The sequence below is a fragment of the Ursus americanus genome, chromosome 32, assembly GCF_024610735.1.
Source record: "Ursus americanus isolate L20-20 chromosome 32, mUrsAme1.1.p, whole genome shotgun sequence".
Classification (NCBI taxonomy): domain Eukaryota; kingdom Metazoa; phylum Chordata; class Mammalia; order Carnivora; family Ursidae; genus Ursus; species Ursus americanus.
In genome coordinates this window covers 9,782,653-9,801,503 of record NC_142158.1, presented here as the reverse complement: position 1 = coordinate 9,801,503, position 18,851 = coordinate 9,782,653, and the positions used below count along the sequence as shown (strand labels likewise).

The 18,851-nt window shown below is 43.5% G+C and overlaps 2 protein-coding genes across 8 annotated transcripts in view; one reads left to right on the top strand and one right to left on the bottom strand.

Moving 5' to 3' along the window:
- FARS2 (phenylalanyl-tRNA synthetase 2, mitochondrial) overlaps positions 1-1,923 on the bottom strand; it is a 606,910-nt gene extending 604,987 nt beyond the window's left edge. For 2 of the 5 annotated variants that reach the window (XM_087857913.1, XM_045811628.2), the window contains exon 1: positions 1,583-1,923. The gene's annotated coding sequence lies outside the window, so the exon portion shown is untranslated. The remainder of the gene's footprint in view (positions 1-1,582) is intronic. The other 3 variants (XM_087857912.1, XM_087857911.1, XM_087857914.1) reach the window with 3 other exon arrangements.
- A 97-nt stretch (positions 1,924-2,020) lies between these two features.
- The window catches only part of LYRM4 (LYR motif containing 4), a 158,492-nt gene continuing 141,661 nt past the window's right edge, over positions 2,021-18,851 (top strand). The window contains exon 1 of one of the 3 annotated variants that reach the window (XM_087857915.1): positions 2,021-2,601. In XM_087857915.1, the coding sequence (XP_087714041.1) occupies positions 2,516-2,601 (86 nt within the window). In that variant the 5' untranslated portion in view covers positions 2,021-2,515. The remainder of the gene's footprint in view (positions 2,602-18,851) is intronic. The other 2 variants (XM_087857916.1, XM_045811633.2) reach the window with 2 other exon arrangements.

The following is an 18,851-nucleotide window of genomic DNA, read 5'->3' as shown; positions in this document are numbered from 1 at the left end:
GCACAATAATTAGACATAAACAATTGTATACAGTAACAATTACTCCAACTTCATTTTGTAGAGGATAGCAAAATATAATAATGCAAACCCTACTATTTTTTTTAAGTTTATTTATTTAAGTAATCTCTACAGCCAACGTTGGGCTCAAACTCATGAACCTGAGATCGAGTCACATGCTCTATGACTGAGCCAGCCAGGAGACCCACTTTTTAAACAAGCCAAAATAACTTTCACGTTTTTTTCTTTTACCTTGATAGCTTTATTTTTAACTTGTGTGAATACTGTAGTTTTCCCAGGTGCTGCATTTTATATCATTAGCACTCGTGTACCATATTAAGAGAAAATGGCTCTAGACCTTACTCTGTAATAATGTGCAATTCCCTTGGTCTTGAACATTTACGTAATGCCAAGGAAAACTCAAAATATTAAAATCTCTTTCAATAATCCTGAGGTAAGACTTGCCCTATGACCTGATCAACCTGCAAGAATGACAGGAGTTCAGATACCCAGTAGAAAACTTTATTTTGATACTCACAGACGTGGGAGACCTTTAAAAAACAAAACAAAACAAAAACAGGAAGCTTAAAAAGATTTTAACGAAAGTATGTTCTCTTGGAGGCACCTGGGTGGCTCAGTTGGCTAACCCTCTGCCTTCAGCTCAGGTCATGAGCCCTGAATGAGGCTCTCTGCTCAGCAGTAAGTCGGCTTCTCCCTCTAACTCTGTGATCTCGTTCGCTTCCTCTCCCTCTCTCAAATAAGTAAATAAAATCCTTTTAGAAGGGGGGGGTATGTTCTCTTCCATGCTTTTTTTAAATGCTATTGCATTATAGAGAGCAATATTAACAAGTGTATCTGCGTGCACGGACACCACGTTGCAAGTACACTAAAGTGCTTGAAACTTTAAAGCAAGATCAGTAAAGTGTTTCCTTACCCTAAAGTTCCAGAAAATACGAGACTTTTATATAAAGCAAATGTCATTTTAAAACCAGCTAAACTTAAAGAGATGTATTACAACCGCAACTCAGTGGTTGAAGAAAGATGGATGTTGAGGCAACCTTGTTTTTTACGTCTAAAGTTACTCCTAGATGTGTTCTGAGCAAGAAAACTGAGGCTCTTCCTAAAGTTGACCATAGACAAAACAAAACAGGTGTTTTGCAAACACAGTAACTAGAAGTAGCTCAGGCTTCTCTACGCCCAGTTCTACGTCCAAGGACCACAATAACCAACTTTATTCACCACTGTAAGAAGGGGATTGTGAAAAGCTGACGTCTTCAGAGAAAGACAAAGAGAGAAAACTAAGCCATAAAGATCTTCAAGAAAAAACTTGCTCAGCTTCTTGCTTTGGGTCTAAAATGATCCCAAGAGAGTCCTTAAATCCCTGAAGTTTTCCCATTACCCACGCCACTCCACCTTTTTGTATACATTAGATGACAAAACTCTTCGGGACTGAAAACTCAAAAGCAAAACCTCGAAAGCTCAAAAAACACCGAAAAGGGGGGAAATCCCGTGTCCAAATAACTCCCCACGATCCAGCACTGACCGCCCACGTCGCACCCCACGCTGCAGCGAGGCTGGCACTTACCCACCGCTCGCCCAGGAGACCCAAACCTGGGTGTTTCAAAATGTGAAGCGCAGCACGCTGCCTACTCTCCTGGGGAAGGCTCTTAGCTGCCGCACCCCCTCCCTTAAAGATAACCCCTCAGCACGCCGGGCGCTGCCATTTTGACAAGAACGGGGTCCTTGCTCCCGAGGCCCTTAACCGGTCTCCCTGAGCGGAGCCGGACCACCCGGGAGTCCCTCACCCATCGCCTCTGAGCCCCCCGCGTCCCATCTCCGCGCTCAGAAAGCGCCCTGCACTGGGGCCCCACAGACAGAGCGCTGTAAAGTAAACGCTCCCTGGAAACCCCGCTCGGCCTCTCAGGCAGCGCGGAGGGCGGCCCCAGTGCAAGGGACGGGTCATCTGCGGCCGGGGGGCGGAGCGTCGACCTGGGGCGCGCTCGGTAACCCTGGCAACGCGGCAACTGGCTCGCGGAGGTGCGACTTGACGCTGCGGCTTGAGACTAAATGTCCCCGCCACGACCCCGGGCCGTTCGTGAAGGCGCTGCTTGACGGGCTGCACGCACTCAGTGCTTGAGCCTCCGGCCTACGTCCCTCCACAGGCTCAGCCCTTTCCCTGCGGCCGTGCCCCTCTTCCCGCTTCAGCCCGGTAGTAGGGCTGCTGCACGCCGGAGCCTTTCGAGTCGCGGGCGGAGGACGGGAACGCCTCCGTGTCGGCGCCTCCCCCTTAAGCTGCCCGAAGCCCGCCTGCGCCCGCCTCCGAAGCGGCGCGCGACGCCCAGCGCCCCCAGGCGCGGGCCCGTGCTCACCTAGGCCCAGGCCCGGCCCGCTAGCAAGACCGAGCCCCACTGCGTTTTATTTTATTTCGTTCGTGGTTTTGCATAGACTGAAGTTTTGTGGGTTAAGTTAAACTCGGGCCCTTCTCGAAGAGGACCCTTTTTTTTTTTTCCTTTCCAAAATGGCAGCCTCCAGCCGCGCACAAGTGTTAGATCTGTACCGGGCGATGCTGAGAGAGAGCAAGCATTTCAGCGCCTACAATTACAGGTGACCTGGCGGGGGCCGGGAGGTCCGGGGTCGGGGAGCTCCTGTCCCGCGCCGGCGACTTCGGGACGGGGATTCAAAGGCTCCGCCGCCGAAAAGCGTGCCCCTGTTGACCCGCGTGGCTCTCTGAAACCTCCGGGGAAAAGCTGGGGAGGGGGGCTTGCCCTTCATTCTATTAGAGAAGAGATTCAAGTTTTGTGATGTTTTCCCCCAAGTCGAATACCGTGGTTCTCTGGGAGCGTGGTTAGTGGTGTGTTTCTGCCACGAGAAGAGTGGACGTGGAAGCTGCAGGTGCTCAAGCTAGGACCCATTGGTCGCATACATAGAACTTTCCCTAGGGTTGGAAGAGTCGATGGTGTAGGTGAGCAGCCAGTAGCACATGTCCGAAAGCTGAAGCCTCGCTGTAGCCACTCTAATATCCTAGGTGCCTTAACTAGCTTTTTGGGTTGCAAGAATCAAACCCTTTCTCCTTAGGGTACTGGCTTTGAGGAGGGCGTGGGGCGAGGACAGCGTTTGTAAGGAGATTCAAGGAGATGTAAAGGAAAGAAACTCTCACAGACTTCTGGGATACGAAACGTTTATCTTGGCCTCATCAGGTGGGGATACAGCTTAAAGGATCTTTGCAGCGGGAGAATGAAAGTCTAAACTTACATCCCTCAGTGTAGCACACAACTTTCTCCATGCCTATCCCCTTCTCCTATTTGCTCCTGAGTTCCTTGTTCATTTCATATATCTTTAGTCTACCTCGCAGCCTCTGCTTGCTTTTTTGCTTCCTTATATCTCCGTACCCATGGTTACTGTATGCATCTTAATGATTTTCTCTCTGCATCCTTTCAGATTCGGTGTTTCCTACTAACTGCCTGATCATCTCAGATTTTGAGCCGTATTTATGCTAGGTCTCACTTTGGGTGACTGGCCAGCCCAAGGATCGAGTGTCCTAGGACAGAGGCGCCACCCTCCCAGTGGGTATATGAGTTGCCAGTCCCTATGATAAGTAGACCCAACACAACATTGGTTATGGGACAGAATACTAAACCTCTCAAGCAGTGACTATCTAATTTTTAGATACCTGCATAGAACTGTAAATTTGAGAACAACATCTGGGTCCTACCAGTGAGACCAGTCAGATGGTTGAAAGAAACATTTCAAGGGAGAGCGTGATTTTACTTAATGGCTTTGTCTTTGGAAGGTAAAGTTTATAAACGTTGGAGATACTGGTGGAATTTTTAACAAAAAATTAACCGAGTACTTAGCACCAAGAACTTCACCAAGTCTGTTGAAGAAGCCTAACAAAATATTACAAGTGAATAAGTGGTAACCAGTTATTTGCAGTCTGGAAGAAGGTATTTTGTAATTTAAATTTACCGAGAATGAACAAGAACTGGGAATCAGCAACAGGTCCCACACTGAAGTGAGAGATAGGGTAGATGTGAAAGCACATTGTAGAAAAGTCAAGGAGGAGTTCTCAGAGAATATGTAACCTTCAACAAGTCGCTCAACCTTAGTAGTTTGGTTTTCTTGTTTACAAAATTAGCTTGTTGATAAGGTAATCTCTGAGGACTCTTACATTACTAAAAATCCTTTTGGAAATGATTTATGAGCCAGGTGGTGAAATCCACATTTGAGGCAAAATTTTCATCAAGTGAATAAATGCCAAGTCAACAGAGGTAAACTGTAGGAAAACCATTCAAAGCTGTGCCTTGTGGGCAGAAATTTGTAATACTTTGAGTAATGCTTTTGAACTAAATTTTTCATACACTACACGTGTAAATGTATTAACTATAGGAATCTGGTAATCATTTTACACTTTCTTGAAATCATGGACCTAAAACCTGAGATTCCCACTAGTATGATCTCTAAAATAATAAACTTACTTGCTAAAAAATAATGTCATTCTGTATTAAGGCTATGTCTTATGAATTTCAAAGACAGCCCCTTTCCCCCTTGTGAAGTTCTCTCTATTGGGCAATGCCCTTTAAACACTCTTGTCTCGAGTTCATCCTTTTTTGAGATTCAACTCAATCATGACCTTCTCAGGACACAGGATTTCCTAATTCTCCTCATCCACCACCCCAACCTCCATCCAAACAGGTCCTTTTCCTAAGTGTCATTTTACCTCAGTGCTTCCAAAACTTGTCTGAAGACTGATTTGCCCTGTGTGGTACCAAAACCTGGAGATAGAAAGATAAGAGCTTCGGACTCAGCAAAGCACCTACCATCGGTGGCTTTTTTAACAAACCTCTGTGGGACACAGTTATAGAAACCATTTTCACAAACTGTTAAGTGCTGTGATGGGTATGCTCACGGGTAGAATCAAGAACACTTCCCAGAAGATGACATTGGGTCAAAGGCATGAAGCAGCATAGTATGCTCAGATAACAACAAACAGTAGAAGATTATTTAATTGCTAGAGAGTTAAGTGTGTTTCAGTGGGTGACAGGATGAGACTGAAGGTGGAAAAGACCACAGATTCAGGGGCCTAGGCACCATGCTAAGGAACTTGGATTTTATTCTTAGCTAACAGGCAGCCAATAAAGCATTTTAAGCCAGAAAGCAGACATGGCCAGATTTGCATTTTAGGTAGATCACTGGCAGCAATGTAGAAGATAATTTTGAGGACTAGATATAAAGACACCAAATGGGAGTTGATTATAACAATGCTGAAGAGAGATTAGGGTCCTTTCTTTTTTTTTTTTTTTAAAGAAGTGTTTTTGTTTTTTAAGATTTTATTTATTTGTCAGAGAGAGAGAGAGTGCACAAGCAGGGGCAGCAACAGGCAGAGGGAGAAGCAGGCTCCCTGCTGAGTAAGGAGCCTGATGCGGGACTTGATCCCAAGACCCTGGGATCATGACTTGAGCCGAAGGCAGATGCTTAACCAACTGAGCCACCCAGATGTCCCAGAGATTAGGGTCCTCATGAATGTAAGAATAGTGATTGATAGAGAAAAAAGACATATTTGATTAATAATTATAGGGTAGGGGCGCCTGGGTAGCTCAGTCGACTGTTAAGCATCTGCCTTCAGCTCAGGGCGTGATCCCGGAGTCCTGGGATCAAGCCCTGCATTGGGCTCCTCTGCTGGGAGCCTGCTTCTTCCTCTCCCACTCCCCCTGCTTGTGTCCCCTCTCTTGCTGGCTGTCTCTGTCTGTCAAATAAGTAAATAAAATCTTTAGAAAAAAAACTATAGGGTAAACTTGTTAGAACCCTATGAATGATTGGATTCAGGAATAAGGGAGAATCCAAGCAGAGTCTAGAATCACTTCTACGTTACTAGTTAAGCTGAGGCACAGAAAGGTTAAGTGTAAAGTTGTGCCATTAACTGACTTAAGAAATACAGAAATAGCTGGTCTTGTGACGAGAAGACTTATGAGTACATCTTCAGACATCTCTAGTGAGTGTCATCTGATGCCCGGCAAAGGCAGTTACTCACAAGAGTCTAGAGCTCAGAGAAGCAAACAGGGCTAGAGTTACCATCATCACTTACTTGCTCTATGATCCTGGGTAAGTCATTTCACCTCTCTGTTTTGCAGTTTCTTAATCTATAAAATGGAGATTCTATAAAACAGATAATTTCTCTCTCATAGGGCGAAGTTTAAATGAGTTAATACATGTCAGGTACTTACAGTTGTACTTGGAGCGCCTCTGTGGCTCATTCAGTTAGCATCCAACTCTTGATTTCAGTTCAGGTCATGATCTCAGGGTTGTGAGGTGGAGCCCCGTGTTATGGGGCTCTGTGCTGGGCGTGGAGCCTGCTTAAGGTCTCTCTCTCCCTCTCCGTTGGCCTCCCACCCTGACATGTGCACACTCTCTTTAAAAAAAAAAAAAAAAAAAAGTTCTTGCTATTAGGTGAAATTTCCAGAAAGAGTATTTAAGGCAGTTGTTCTAAACTGGGGCAATTTTGTATGACAGTGTCTGAAGACATTTTTGTTGTCACAGCTTGGGTGGAAAGATGCTAGTGGTGACATCTAGTAGTTAGAGGCCAGGAATGCTGCTAAACACCAAGTCTCCCGTAATGAATTTTCTGACCCAAAATGTCAAATGTGCCAAGACTAAGAAATTTTAATGTACGGTGAGAAAATTAGTGGGCTGAGGATGCTGTTCTAGAGAACATCAAAATTTAAGGGGTTGGCCAAAGAGAGCTGCTAAAGGAGGCCGAGAAGACATAGTCTAAGAATGTAGTCCTCAAACTTAAGGGTCTCAGGATCCTTTTACATTCTTAAATGTAACTGAGGACCCAAAAGCTTTGTGTATGTGTGGCATAGTTACCAATCTCATATTAAAAATCAAAATTAGGGGTGCCTGGGTGGCTCAGTCGTTGAGTGTCTGCCTTCAGCTCAGGGCGTGATCCCAGAGTTCTGGGATCGAGCCCCACATCAGGCTCCTCCGCTGGGAGCCTGCTTCCTCTCCCACTCCCCCTGCTTGTGTTCCCTCTCTCTCTGGCTGTCTCTCTCTGTCAAATGAATAAATAAAATCTTTAAAAAAAAATCCAAATTAAACCATTTTAAAACACCTATTTTTAAATGAATTAATAAACTCATTACATACTGACATAAATAACACTTTAATGAAAAGTAACCATTAAATTAGTGACAAGAGTGACATTGTGAGACATTTTTGCAAATCTCTTTAATGTCTATCTTAATAAAAGAAGGGCAGATTCTTATATTTGTGTCTGCCCACAGCCTGTGGCTATATCACACGTCATGCAGCCTCTGAGAAATTCACTGTACACTCATAAGAAAATGAGAGTGGAAAAGGCAAATGTCTTCTTGATATTGTGAAAACAGGTTTCCTGATGGATCCCCTGAAAGATCTCAGAGCCCCCCAGTAGCCCCTGGGCCACACTTGGATAACTACTATGGTGTCTAGAAACAAGATGAGAACAAGCAATGGAATAGTGTCACAGAAGTCAAGATAGTCACGTGCTTTGGAAAAGTAGGTCCAATAAATAAAGATGAAAATGTGGCCCCTGGTGTTGGCAGTACAGAGATCTCTAGGGACCTTTACCGCAGCGGTATTAGTGAGGTGGTTAAGGCAGAACCTGGATTGTGGGGGTGGAGAAGTGAATCAGAAGGAAGTAAACAGCCACAAAGAGTAGAAACCAACCCACCAACCCAGGAAGTCTGGTTAACATGATATGGGAGTTTGGACAACTGCTAGAGCAAGACCCCGCAAGAGGTGAGAAGTGGTGTGTCTGAGAGCACAGTTGGTCTTTGGACAGAAGGAGGGACACTTTTTCACTCGGGGGGGTGGGAGGGGTGAAGGAGGTGAAGATGGGAAAGGATGGGAAGTTGTGATTCATGTCTGACAGCCAGTTTCTGGTTAAAGTGGAAAATAAGTGGATATTGAGGAAGCACTGTGCTCTCAGATTCATTATTACACATATCAAACACTATTGTCTTTCTAGGTTTACTTGTGTCTGCCATTCATTCCTTGAAAGCAGAAATTCTGTTTTAGGTCAATATCCCTAGTGCTTAGCACAGTAACTATGCAGTATATGATTATAATTATTTGTTAAGAAGTAAGAAGAAATTGTATTCAGTGGTAATTTTTATCGGCCATTTCTCCTCTTAAAGGTTAAAATAATGCCCAAATGCTTACCAAATTGAGTATCGGAACTCCTTCTTTCTTCATTAAATATTTGAGTATTACACTTCTTGTACACTAAGCATTGTGAGAGCTGCAGACCAAAATGAGCCTCCCATTAATGGTAGAGAGTGGTAACTGACCGTTGACCCTCAAAAACAAAAGGGCCCATTATTTTACCAGGCAACGAGTCTATTTAGGAACAGAGGAATTGCAATTCAGGACTTGCAGGCTATGGCAAAACATAGGCTAGTCTGGAGAACAAAAGAGAAGAACGTTTTAGAGAAAAAGGAGGAGGTTGGGAGAGGCTCCTTGGAACAAAAGACTGTTGGAGGAAAGTGAAGAGTTCGGGGTGGTGTGGTTTCTCATTGGCTGGGTTGTTGCTGGGCAAGGAGAAAACCAAAACCTTTCTGCTGGGGTAGTAATGTGAACTTCTTCCTGTCCATTAGTGTAGTGTAAGGTAAGCTAGATGGGAGGTTCGTGAGAGGTCCCCCTACAGGGCTTCCTGACTACATTTCAAATGAGACTTTGCTTTATTAATTTTCAAAGTATCAACAGAAGTTTATCAGTAAAGTTCATGGGGCACCTGAGTGGCTCAGTCGGTTAAGCATCTGCCTTCAGCTCAGGTCGTAATCCTAGGGTCCTGGGATCAAGCTGGAGCCAGGCTCCCTGCTCATTGGGGAGCCTGCTTTTCCCACCCTCCACCCCCCACCCGTGCTCTCTCTTGCTATCTGTCTCTCATAAATAAATAAAATCTTTAAAAAAAATAGTTTATCAGTAAAGTTCAAAGGAGGAAAAGGTGTGGTGCTCATAAGCACCACCTTAAAAATAGGTATTAGTAGGAATGCTTTTGACTACAAGTAATAGAAAACCTTTACACAGTATATAAGAGGTTTATTCTCACATAGAGAAGGTCTAGAGGTAGGTAACTGATCGAACTGACTTAGCCACTAGATGATGTCAAGGAGTCTGAGTGTTCATTTTCCTCTCATGCTTAATGCATAATGGTTGCAAACAGCTACTGAAGTTCCAAATATATCCTTATTCAAGGCAAGAAGCAGAAAGAAGGGCGTCCCAACCAGGAAAGAGTAAGCTTTCGTTTCATAAGGAAAGGGTAAACTTGGAACCATTCCATTGGATTTCTGGTTATAACATTGACCAGAACTCTGTTACATTTTTATCACTAGCTGGGCATGGGGCTGGAAAATGAGGGTGTGGCTATTCTCGCCCCTGTAGTGGAAGCAGCAAAGAGAAAAGGGTTGGGAATCACTGCTGTGCCAGCCAGCAGTTAGTGACTGCCGCAGCTAGGGACACGTAGACACAGGTGGAGGAGCATTCCAGGCACAATGAGGTGTCGGGGAAGTAAAACACAAGGGGCACCTCAGAACCAGAGGCCCTGGATTGGAGTTCCAGCATAGATGACTTTGAGTGATGGTCGAAATAGCCAGCAAGGAATAAAATCTAAAACAAAGGTGAGGACAGAAAGGATAAACAGCTTGACTGAAGTCTCACACCTGGTGAATGACAAAATGGGAACTAGAATGCCTCCCAGCCTGCAGGGCACTGCTTTTTCCAGGACTCCACCCTCCGCAGTGGAAACTTTCTACAACCCCATGCATCTTCTGACTTGGCCTTCAAAAGTTTTAGAAACATCAATCCAAAGATATTTATTTTCACGATTTCTTTTTACAGCTGAAGTAGCTAAACAGGCTTTCCCTAGTTTTGTGACTGGTAGATTACTAACAGTTGATAATGGCAGGTCTCCATTACTACCTGCTACACGACTGAATGCAACATGATCGAAGCCTCTGATGGAAGTCTTAATGAATGGACTAAACAATTGTTTCTATTGAGTAGTCTATCCTCTCTTTGAACTAGAAGCTCAGGACCGGGAACCTTGAGCTCCTGGACACAGCAGGAGTCAGGCGGATGGTTTCCTCCACAGTTTCTGTACTCACTGTTGCAGATCTTCTGACATTGACCACCTCTTTTGCCCCACGTGCCACTGATTGATCAAGAATGCCAAGGTGAATAATACTAATTCTAATGTGAGTAGCATCAACACCAAGCACCTTTCCCTTTCTGAAACAGGACAGCTACACTAAAGACCTTACTGCCCAGTATTCTTTGGCTTTGGAACAAATGGGCAAATCCAGTTTGTTCCTAATAGTTCTTGAAAAATCATATATTATTGCACTAGAGCCTCGGAGTAGCTAGAATACAAACAGGATGGTCCACCAGCTTTTTGGCATTCTTAATAAGATTATTAGGATTTTCCCCCAGTAAAAAGTTTTCTCTTTTGTTAAGTCTTGAAATGGATGTATGTATTATGAGCAAAGAAACCACAGAATTCTATAATCAGCCAAAGTAGAGTTTCGCTTACTATAAAATGTTGAACAGATCATACCTCTCTGTGAAAATTTTTTAAGTTTTATATTATAGGTTATGCAAAAACACAGAGAAGGAGGAGAGGAATAAAAGAGAAAAAGACAACTCTTAAATTTTCTAAGTTCTTCCCAAATTTACTCTTAAATTGTTCTGAGTATCTACTGTTGAACTCATGGGATAGCCTGTGGCACTTTATTAGATTATGTTATTTATAGGCACCTGATTCTTTCTTTCTACAGATCCACACAACAACTAGAGACAGTTCATTTGTTCTGAAAAAAACCAGCTTCTTAGACTTCAAAGAAAGATTATTCATTACCATTAAATATGCTTGAAATTTCAAAAAAAAATTTCTTTTATGGTTGCTAAATTCTGCCATGTTGAGTGATAATGATTTTGAAAAATAAGTAAAAATTGTACAATTGACTTTGAGAAGAAAATATTTTATATATTCAACAGCCTAAATTGGGGGAAAAATAATATTTTTTTACTCTTGAGAGTAGAGCTAAGTGTTAAAAAATTATTAGATCTATGTGTCAGTGTTGACTTACTAAGTTTAGTTTGTAAGAGTTTCCAGATTCTATTCTATTTATTCTTCATCTTGGCCCCTAAAGCATTTAAAAAACTTATAAGAATACATACAATAAGATGAAATAATTGTCATAATTAAAAAATAATAAACGAGAGAATCAGGGCAAAGAGAAAATAAAGGTAGAGAATGTTGTAAGACAGTAAAGGAGTAAAGCTAGACCACAAAATGCTGGAAGTAAATAGGATTTCTGTAAAGTATCTTCAAGTTATTCTGTGTTGTACCAGAATAATACTTTTTTTTTTTAAACACAAGTATACTTACAAAACATTGTTTGAGAACTGCTTAGTAATGAGCATTGTAGAAAATTGCCTGCCTCTTCATGACTTGCATAAATAGCTATATGACTACTTTGTCAAGGGTGAAAGGTACTTCATTTCCTATTTCTTCTCTTCTGTGACCCCTTTCCTGACACTGAATCCCATTTCATCAGGTAACAGATTTTTACATATGTCTTAGCACTTATCGTCTCAATTAACTGGTATCTCGCCAATTTAGGAAAATTCTACAGAAACAAATTAAGTAATAAAACTAGATCAGTGACATGAGCCAAGCTGTGAATTTCTGGATTTAGCAAGAGTCAGCTGAATTGGGATGGGTCCTCCTGGGTTTTGTTTGTGTTGGTAACAGGAATGCCTTGAATAGGGTTCCTTCAGTTGATCTCTACCCTCCCATTTTAAGAAGCAGATTTATAATTTCCAAAGTTATGACATTGTAATGTATCACTGTGACATCTTGGTTATCTGTGTGGCTTCATAGCCACTCATTATTGGAATTGTCTTTGAAAGTATAGCCGGGTTTTTTTAACTCAAATGTTTTGACATTTAAACCAAAAAAAATAGCTCAGAAAAATCTTTCATGGGGCACCTGGATAGCTCAGTCATTAAGCGTCTGCCTTCGGCTCAGGGCGTGATCCCAGGGTCCTGGGATCCAGCTCCGCATCGGGCTCCATGCTCCTCTGGGAGCCTGCTTCTTCCTCTCTCACTCTCCCTGCTTGTGTTCCCTCTCTCGCTGCCTGTCTCTGTCTCTCTCTATCAAATAAATAAATAAAATCTTTAAAAAAAAAAAAAGAAAAGGCTTTCATGACAAATAAAAGAGACATGAAAGTTGCAATGACTTGATGCTAGAACTTCTCTGTTCTTTTCTTTTACACCTATTTCTTCCCCTAATATTATCATTCCTGAACCAATTTGCTTTAAATATTTTTTCAGTATTACGACTGAGAATCATGAGCATGGCAGTCTTGGCTTAGAAAGATTCCTGGTCTTTGAATCAAGAAAACTTGTTTCGGGGGCACCCAGGGCCTCAGCTGGTAGAGCATACCATTCTTTTTTAAAGATTAGTTATTTGGGAGGGCGAAGGGGGAGCAGAGGGAGAGAGAGAATCTCAAGAGTATTCCCCACTGAGCATGGAGCCCAACACAGGGCTTGATCCCAGACCCCAGGATCATGACCTGAGCCAAAGGCTGACAATTAACCAACTGAACCACCCAGGCACCCCTTCAGGCACAATTTTAAAGCATCTCTTTGGCCCTAGATGTTAACTTAATCTGCAGTATTATATACGCTTAGCTCATTTTTGTTTCTCCAATTATGTATCTTTCATATATTAATTTTCTTTATTTGCCAGTTAATATTCACCAGTGTTAATTAGTTGGTTTTATTTATTCTCAGAGTAATTATTTGTTTTATTTATCAGATGGCTCATTAGATGTTATTAATGCATGTGTTAGCCTTATATTCTTTTGTTTCTGGGGTAATTTTTGAGTGGATTTAGTACACCCCCTTTGGCCTTGTTTAAAATTACTTATGTGATCAATTCATTATAATTATATACATTATCCTATACCATATTCATTTAATGCCCTCATCATTTCTTTTTGCGCATCCACAGTTTGAGAGTAAATACACATATTTTCCCTATATAATTATCCCTCCCTGGCATCTGGTCCCTAACAGTGATGTTGTCTTCACCAGAAGTCATTTCTATAGGCAGAAGTATCTCATCTAAAATCTCCTTTGCCCTTTACTAAGCAAAATACTAAATTAATTAAGAAAGCTGTTCGTTGCAGCCACGCTGGAGCCAGAAGAAGCCGTTGATCTTTATCCTGGTCCAGTTGTCTCTTACTCATTCAACAATTCTTCATTGAATATTCACAATGTACATGAGTTCAGTGTTCTGTTTTTTCCCTTCTCAGACCAACTATGAAAAGGCTGCGGGATTGTGGCAGACCTCTAAACTCGTGGAGAGCTAAAATAGTAAGGCCAGCGTTTCGTAAAGGCAACCGAGTGCTTTAACCCCAGACTTGAAACTCTACAGGAAGGCAATCCCAGGGAGGTGTTAAGTGAATTAGGGCAGACCCTGCTGGGCAGCGTCCTGGAAGGGATGTTGCTCATAGGCTCTGCCCACTGCAGGCCCCAGAATCCTGACTAGAACATTCAGTCTCAGCACCCAGTTTCAGCACCTCTCCTTCCTCAGGTCTGAAGGACTGCCTTCTCATAAGACTCTGATGTGCCCAAAGGTCTCTTCGTTCCCAGGGTGGTCCTTCCTCTTTTCCCTCTTTGTACCTTCCCTGTAATTTTATCACAGTCCGTGGTTTCATTTGCCACCTTGATTTGGTGTTTACTCCCAAGTCTGTTTCCAGCCCAAGCACCGGATGCAATAGTCAACTCACACACATCGAGACCTTCCCAGCTAAGCTGGGGACTGGACATTCGTCCAGGATTCCTTCTCTTTACTTGGCTTCCTTTCTTCCACATTCTGCCTGGACCCTTCAGGCCCACCCCCTCCTCTTCATCGCCACTAGCTTAGTCCAGCTCATCGTTACTCCTCTTCTGGGTGGCTGCACCCATATTCTACTCTCTGTCTCCTCTGTACCCCTAAATGCAGGTGCAACTCACCAAACAGGGTGCTAGGCCCTGGGCTAAGCATGGTAGGTGGATGGTTTCTGTGAGGAAGGAGTACCGTGGTTTATCCAACTGACGGACCTTATAAGGAGCAGAGTGAAGATTTGATCCCAAAACTGCTCCAAGATATGCTTGCTCCCATCCAGCCACTCTGCTCTCCCTGTTTAAATGCACCAGAGGCTGGACATGACTTTTGAAGTAAAATTCCTTCTTCGCTTCACATGTGTTCCCCGCTTTGTGTTCTGTCTCCTCTCTTCCTGTCTCTTTTCGCTTCAGCCCAATCAGATTTCTCCCATTTTCGTAATGGTGCCATGTGGCTTTGGGCCTTCGTGTGATCACATACTGGTTCCTGTGTTTGAAACACACTTCCTCCCTTTGTACGGCAAATCCCTATCATCCTTCAGAATTCAGCTAACAGGCTGACTCTTGATAAGCTCTCTGAATCCTCCCAACCCCACTCTATTTCCTTATTGAACAATTAAAAAAAAAAAGGGGGGTGCCTGGGTGGCCCAGTCAGTTAAGCGTCTGCCTTCAGCTCAGGTCATGATCCCAGGGTCCTGGGATTGAGCCCCGAATCAGGCTCCCTGCTCAGCCGGAAGTTGGCTTCTCCCTCTCCCTCTGCCCCCGACTCTCTCTCTCTCAAATAAATAAATAAAATCTTTTTTGAAAAAACAAATAACTTTTTTAAAAAGGAAAAAGAAAAACTTTAGTTGCATCTCATTGCTCCTGATAAAGTTCAAAATCCTTACCGTGGCCTGTGTTTGCCGCAGGGTCAGTGTCCCTGCCTCTCTGGCCTTCCCGTTTGGGGAGTGCGCTCCTCACGTTGGCCTTTCCTCGACTTGCTTAGATCTGTGCTGCCTTGAACCCATGCCGTTCCTCTGTCTCTCAAAGGTCTTTCTCTGTTCATAGAGGTCACCCCTCCGTGCTCATTCATCTGAACCCGAGCAAAGGCACGCCCCAGTGCTGTAAGCTCTCACAGCCCTGTGACTAGTCTGTCATGACACTTGACCAGGTGTAATTCTGCATGGACTTTGTAATCACCTCCACAACATCTCCCCCGCTAGTCTGCCCGCAGGCTGCAGGAAGTCAAGGACCATGTGTGGTTTTGCTCACCACTATCACTGCAGCATCCAGGCCAGGCACGAATGGGTGCACCAGTGTGTGGCAAGTGTATGGGTCATATCTATGGTGGCTCCTCCCTTGTCTTCCAGACACTTTGTGCAAAATCCTGCCGTGTTAATTCCCCCATCACTCTTGTCCTTGTTCACTGTGTTGTCATCCCCAGGGCATAGGAACCATGTTTGAGTCAACTTTGCTTTCTCAGTGATAACACACTGGAAAAGCAAAAGAAATGTATGAGTGAATGCCATGCGTACAGGTAACTGCTTATTAACAAGGATAAGTGAAAAGATTTCGATGAACTACCGGGGTAGCAGTGTTTAGGGCACAGATGGTCACATAATTTTCTTTAACTTCCTTCTTCTTCACATATCTGAATACAGAGGAATCTCAGAGAATTTTAATAAAACATTTGGTTTCCCCAACCAAATTTATATCTAGCCTTTTCACCCCCAGAAATTCACCTATTATATTTTAAAAAGGCCTTCCTGCAAATGAAACCAGCTTGATTTCTTTCTCTTTGGGATCACTGTAAGGTGTACGTAGGCAAGCCCGTTACTAACAAGTGATCGCTCAGTACTAGGGTAGTTGGTTTGCAAGCCACCTTACCAGGCTTGAGGAAGACCGTTAGGTGGTGCAAGCTGTAGCAGATGCCCCTAGGAAGGGCCTCCCAGCCTCCCCTCCCCCGCCCACTGGCTGTCTGTGTCTCCTGTTTGGAATGCTCACGTGTGCATGCTACACCACTACCAGCCTGCCCATCCACATGCACGTCGCCACGTTTGCTGAGGCCTCTCAGAGGCTCGAGCTACGTGAACGTAGAATAGGTCCTGACTTCCATCCCAAGCTAGGGCAGAACTGTTTCTCACAACAGAGTGAAGATGTCAGGTTTGGGACCGTTTCTTCCTGCGTTCTGGCTAAACACACGAGCTACATCAGACAGGATTCTCTTCTCCCTTCCCAGCGCTCCTGGTCTTGCATCCCCAGCCAGATACTCTCCGTGCCCTGAGACCTTCAGACTTGGTCTGTCCCTTAAAGGACGGGCAGGGTTGGGGGAAGGGGCTCTATCACAGGGATGTCCTGTCAGTAGCATTGTTAAGAGGTAGACCCGATTCAGAAAGCAAGATGTGTGGGCCATATGGTTTCTTCAAAGCCACTTCCTTTTCCTTCTAAAAAAATAAAAACACAAGGAAGAATTCTCTAAAACATTGAGACATCTCAGGTGATGAACAAATGAGACATCTCAGGTGATGAACAGAACTTGGTATGGGAAGAAGAAAAGTCCATGTTGCCAGAAATGTCTGTGACTGGTAGTGATTGTGGACACATTGTTATCTTAAGATGCCACCATTTGTTTCACTGAGAAGAATTTTCAAAGGTCAGAAGAACCAGTGCAAGATAGTAAAGAGGAAAATAAGCGTCTTTGTTTTAATTAATTAAAAATAACCAAAATGCAAAAAAACGACTTCTTGTTTCATAACCTCTACTACTAACCTATGCAGCCGTCTCCTGGCAATAATGTTATTTCCACAATAATTGACTTTAGTCCACAATCACCTGAAAACCTCATGTATTTCAGGCATACAGTTATCACGGAGGATTGTCTCCCTGGCATCCTTCTAACCCTGAGGAATAAGAGGGAATCCAGTGTTTATTTTTACTGTATCTTCTGGGTTTTTTTTTCTTCTTTAAGGATGAAGGAAAGAGTTATTACCTTTCAACACAGCCTGTTTTCATTTTGCAGTTCCTTTATATTTTCATTTGCCAGCCTGAAGACAAATGTGTTCAGAATATTGGAACCTAAGAAAAGAGAATCTGGTTGATTTCTTTTCTATTCTCGAAGTCTTTAATATGTGCAAGAGAATGGGAGCTATGGACAGCAGGGTTCGAAACCTGCATTCTGTGCACCTACGGTCATAAATCTCTCTGGAGTCCTGAGGGTCTGACTCTGTGATGGAGGCAAAACACCTGGGTCAGGTGTGGGTGGATCAGACAGATGAAGTTAACAGAATGTGCCCTTGAAGGGTTTCCTGGTTCCTGCCATATTTTAAGTCCTTGAAGAGCAGAAATCTTGTCATGCTCATGTTGTGTTTTTTTTAAACCTCCCCCCACCTAACTTTGCCTATAGTAGGGACCCTCCTAAAAGTGCAAGCAGGCCAGCAAATTATTAAATGAGCATTTATGTGTGAAGGCTTTGTAATCTATGAAGCACTGTCAAATCAAGGTGGCGGTATTATGGTTGGGAGTGTTTGAGTTTGTCTTAGCTTGAAACAATCTTATTTTATGACATTGCTAAGGATGAAGGGCTCTGGTAGAATCCTCAGTATTCCTGGGTCAGACCAGTGCCATGTATCATTATTTTGTGGCATGTCAGTTGTCCACGACCAACACTATAGCTGCCTTCAGGCCTCCCGTGCCTACTCTCCTCTCCATGGCCCTTGTGGACGGTAACTTTTTGACAAAGACGCTGACATACAGCATATCTCTGGGAGCCATATTCGTTCAGTTAGCAAATATTTATTGAACTTCCGCTGTACACCAGGCATTCTGCTGGGTACCAGTGATACAGCAGAGAATAAAACTTACCAGAGTCCTACGTTCCTAGAGTTTTCATTCTAGTAAGATTGTGCTATAACAGAAGCCTTCCAACACTTTGGTAACTAGATCCACTGGAGGTAGTCGTCTCACACACGCTTGTTGTACCAAATTCTGCACTCTGCTGAGGCTCGGTTACAGTTTCATTCCAGGGGTTAAAAGCATTGGGAGAACTGATTTTATTCAAATTCTGATCAAAATAATGTTAATAAAATCAGTTCCTTGCCACTGAGGCTTTTCACTGCCTCAGGGATATCTGTTCCATATTCACACAGATCCCCCCAGTGTTTAGAGGGAAAGAAGAAGAGAGGGGGACTCCAAAGTGAATTAACACGGATGGATCACATGCTGTGTATCAAGCACTGTATATCATGTACTTCAGTATGCATTGTCTTATTCACTGTGGAATCACTATGAGATTGGTATTATCATTCTATTTTACAAATACGATCATAATAATGGCTTTTTTATACTTAAACATTTCTCATGGGCCAGACACAAGTTAGGCCCTTCCTTGCATTATCTCAGTTAACCATCATAAAAACTCCACGAAGCAGATCCTTCTAATTTCCCCCAATTGGCAAGTAAGGAAGCTGCAGCTCAGCAGTAAAGTAGCAAACCTAAGTGATACAGCTGATGGGGAACTAAGTTAACGCCTGAGTCCTCCAATACCAACACTTTTCCCCATGTTCCTTGTGGGCTCGGGTTAGGAAGCCTTCTCAGCCTCCACCTGTCTCCCCAGGTAGATGTGGCTCTTTATCTTTGCGTGGGCTTCTTTCCATAAGAGATAAACTCGTGTGTTCCTGTGTCCTGCCAGATAGGTGCAGGTAAACTCCGTGAAAACCCCTGCTGAGGAGCTATTGCCAACATCACTGTGGATCTCATTCTACTCCTATTATCCCTTGACTTCAAAGTGCATGTCAGAGTTTGGACTCTATAATTTTAATTTCCCTAAATAATTTCATTTTCTTGGCAGTCCTTGCTTTCCATTGGCCTTGCTTACAAAGCTAAAACCCACATTGAATACTGCTGCTCAGGGTTTACAGCTCCATCTGGGGGAATCTCCCAGGGATACC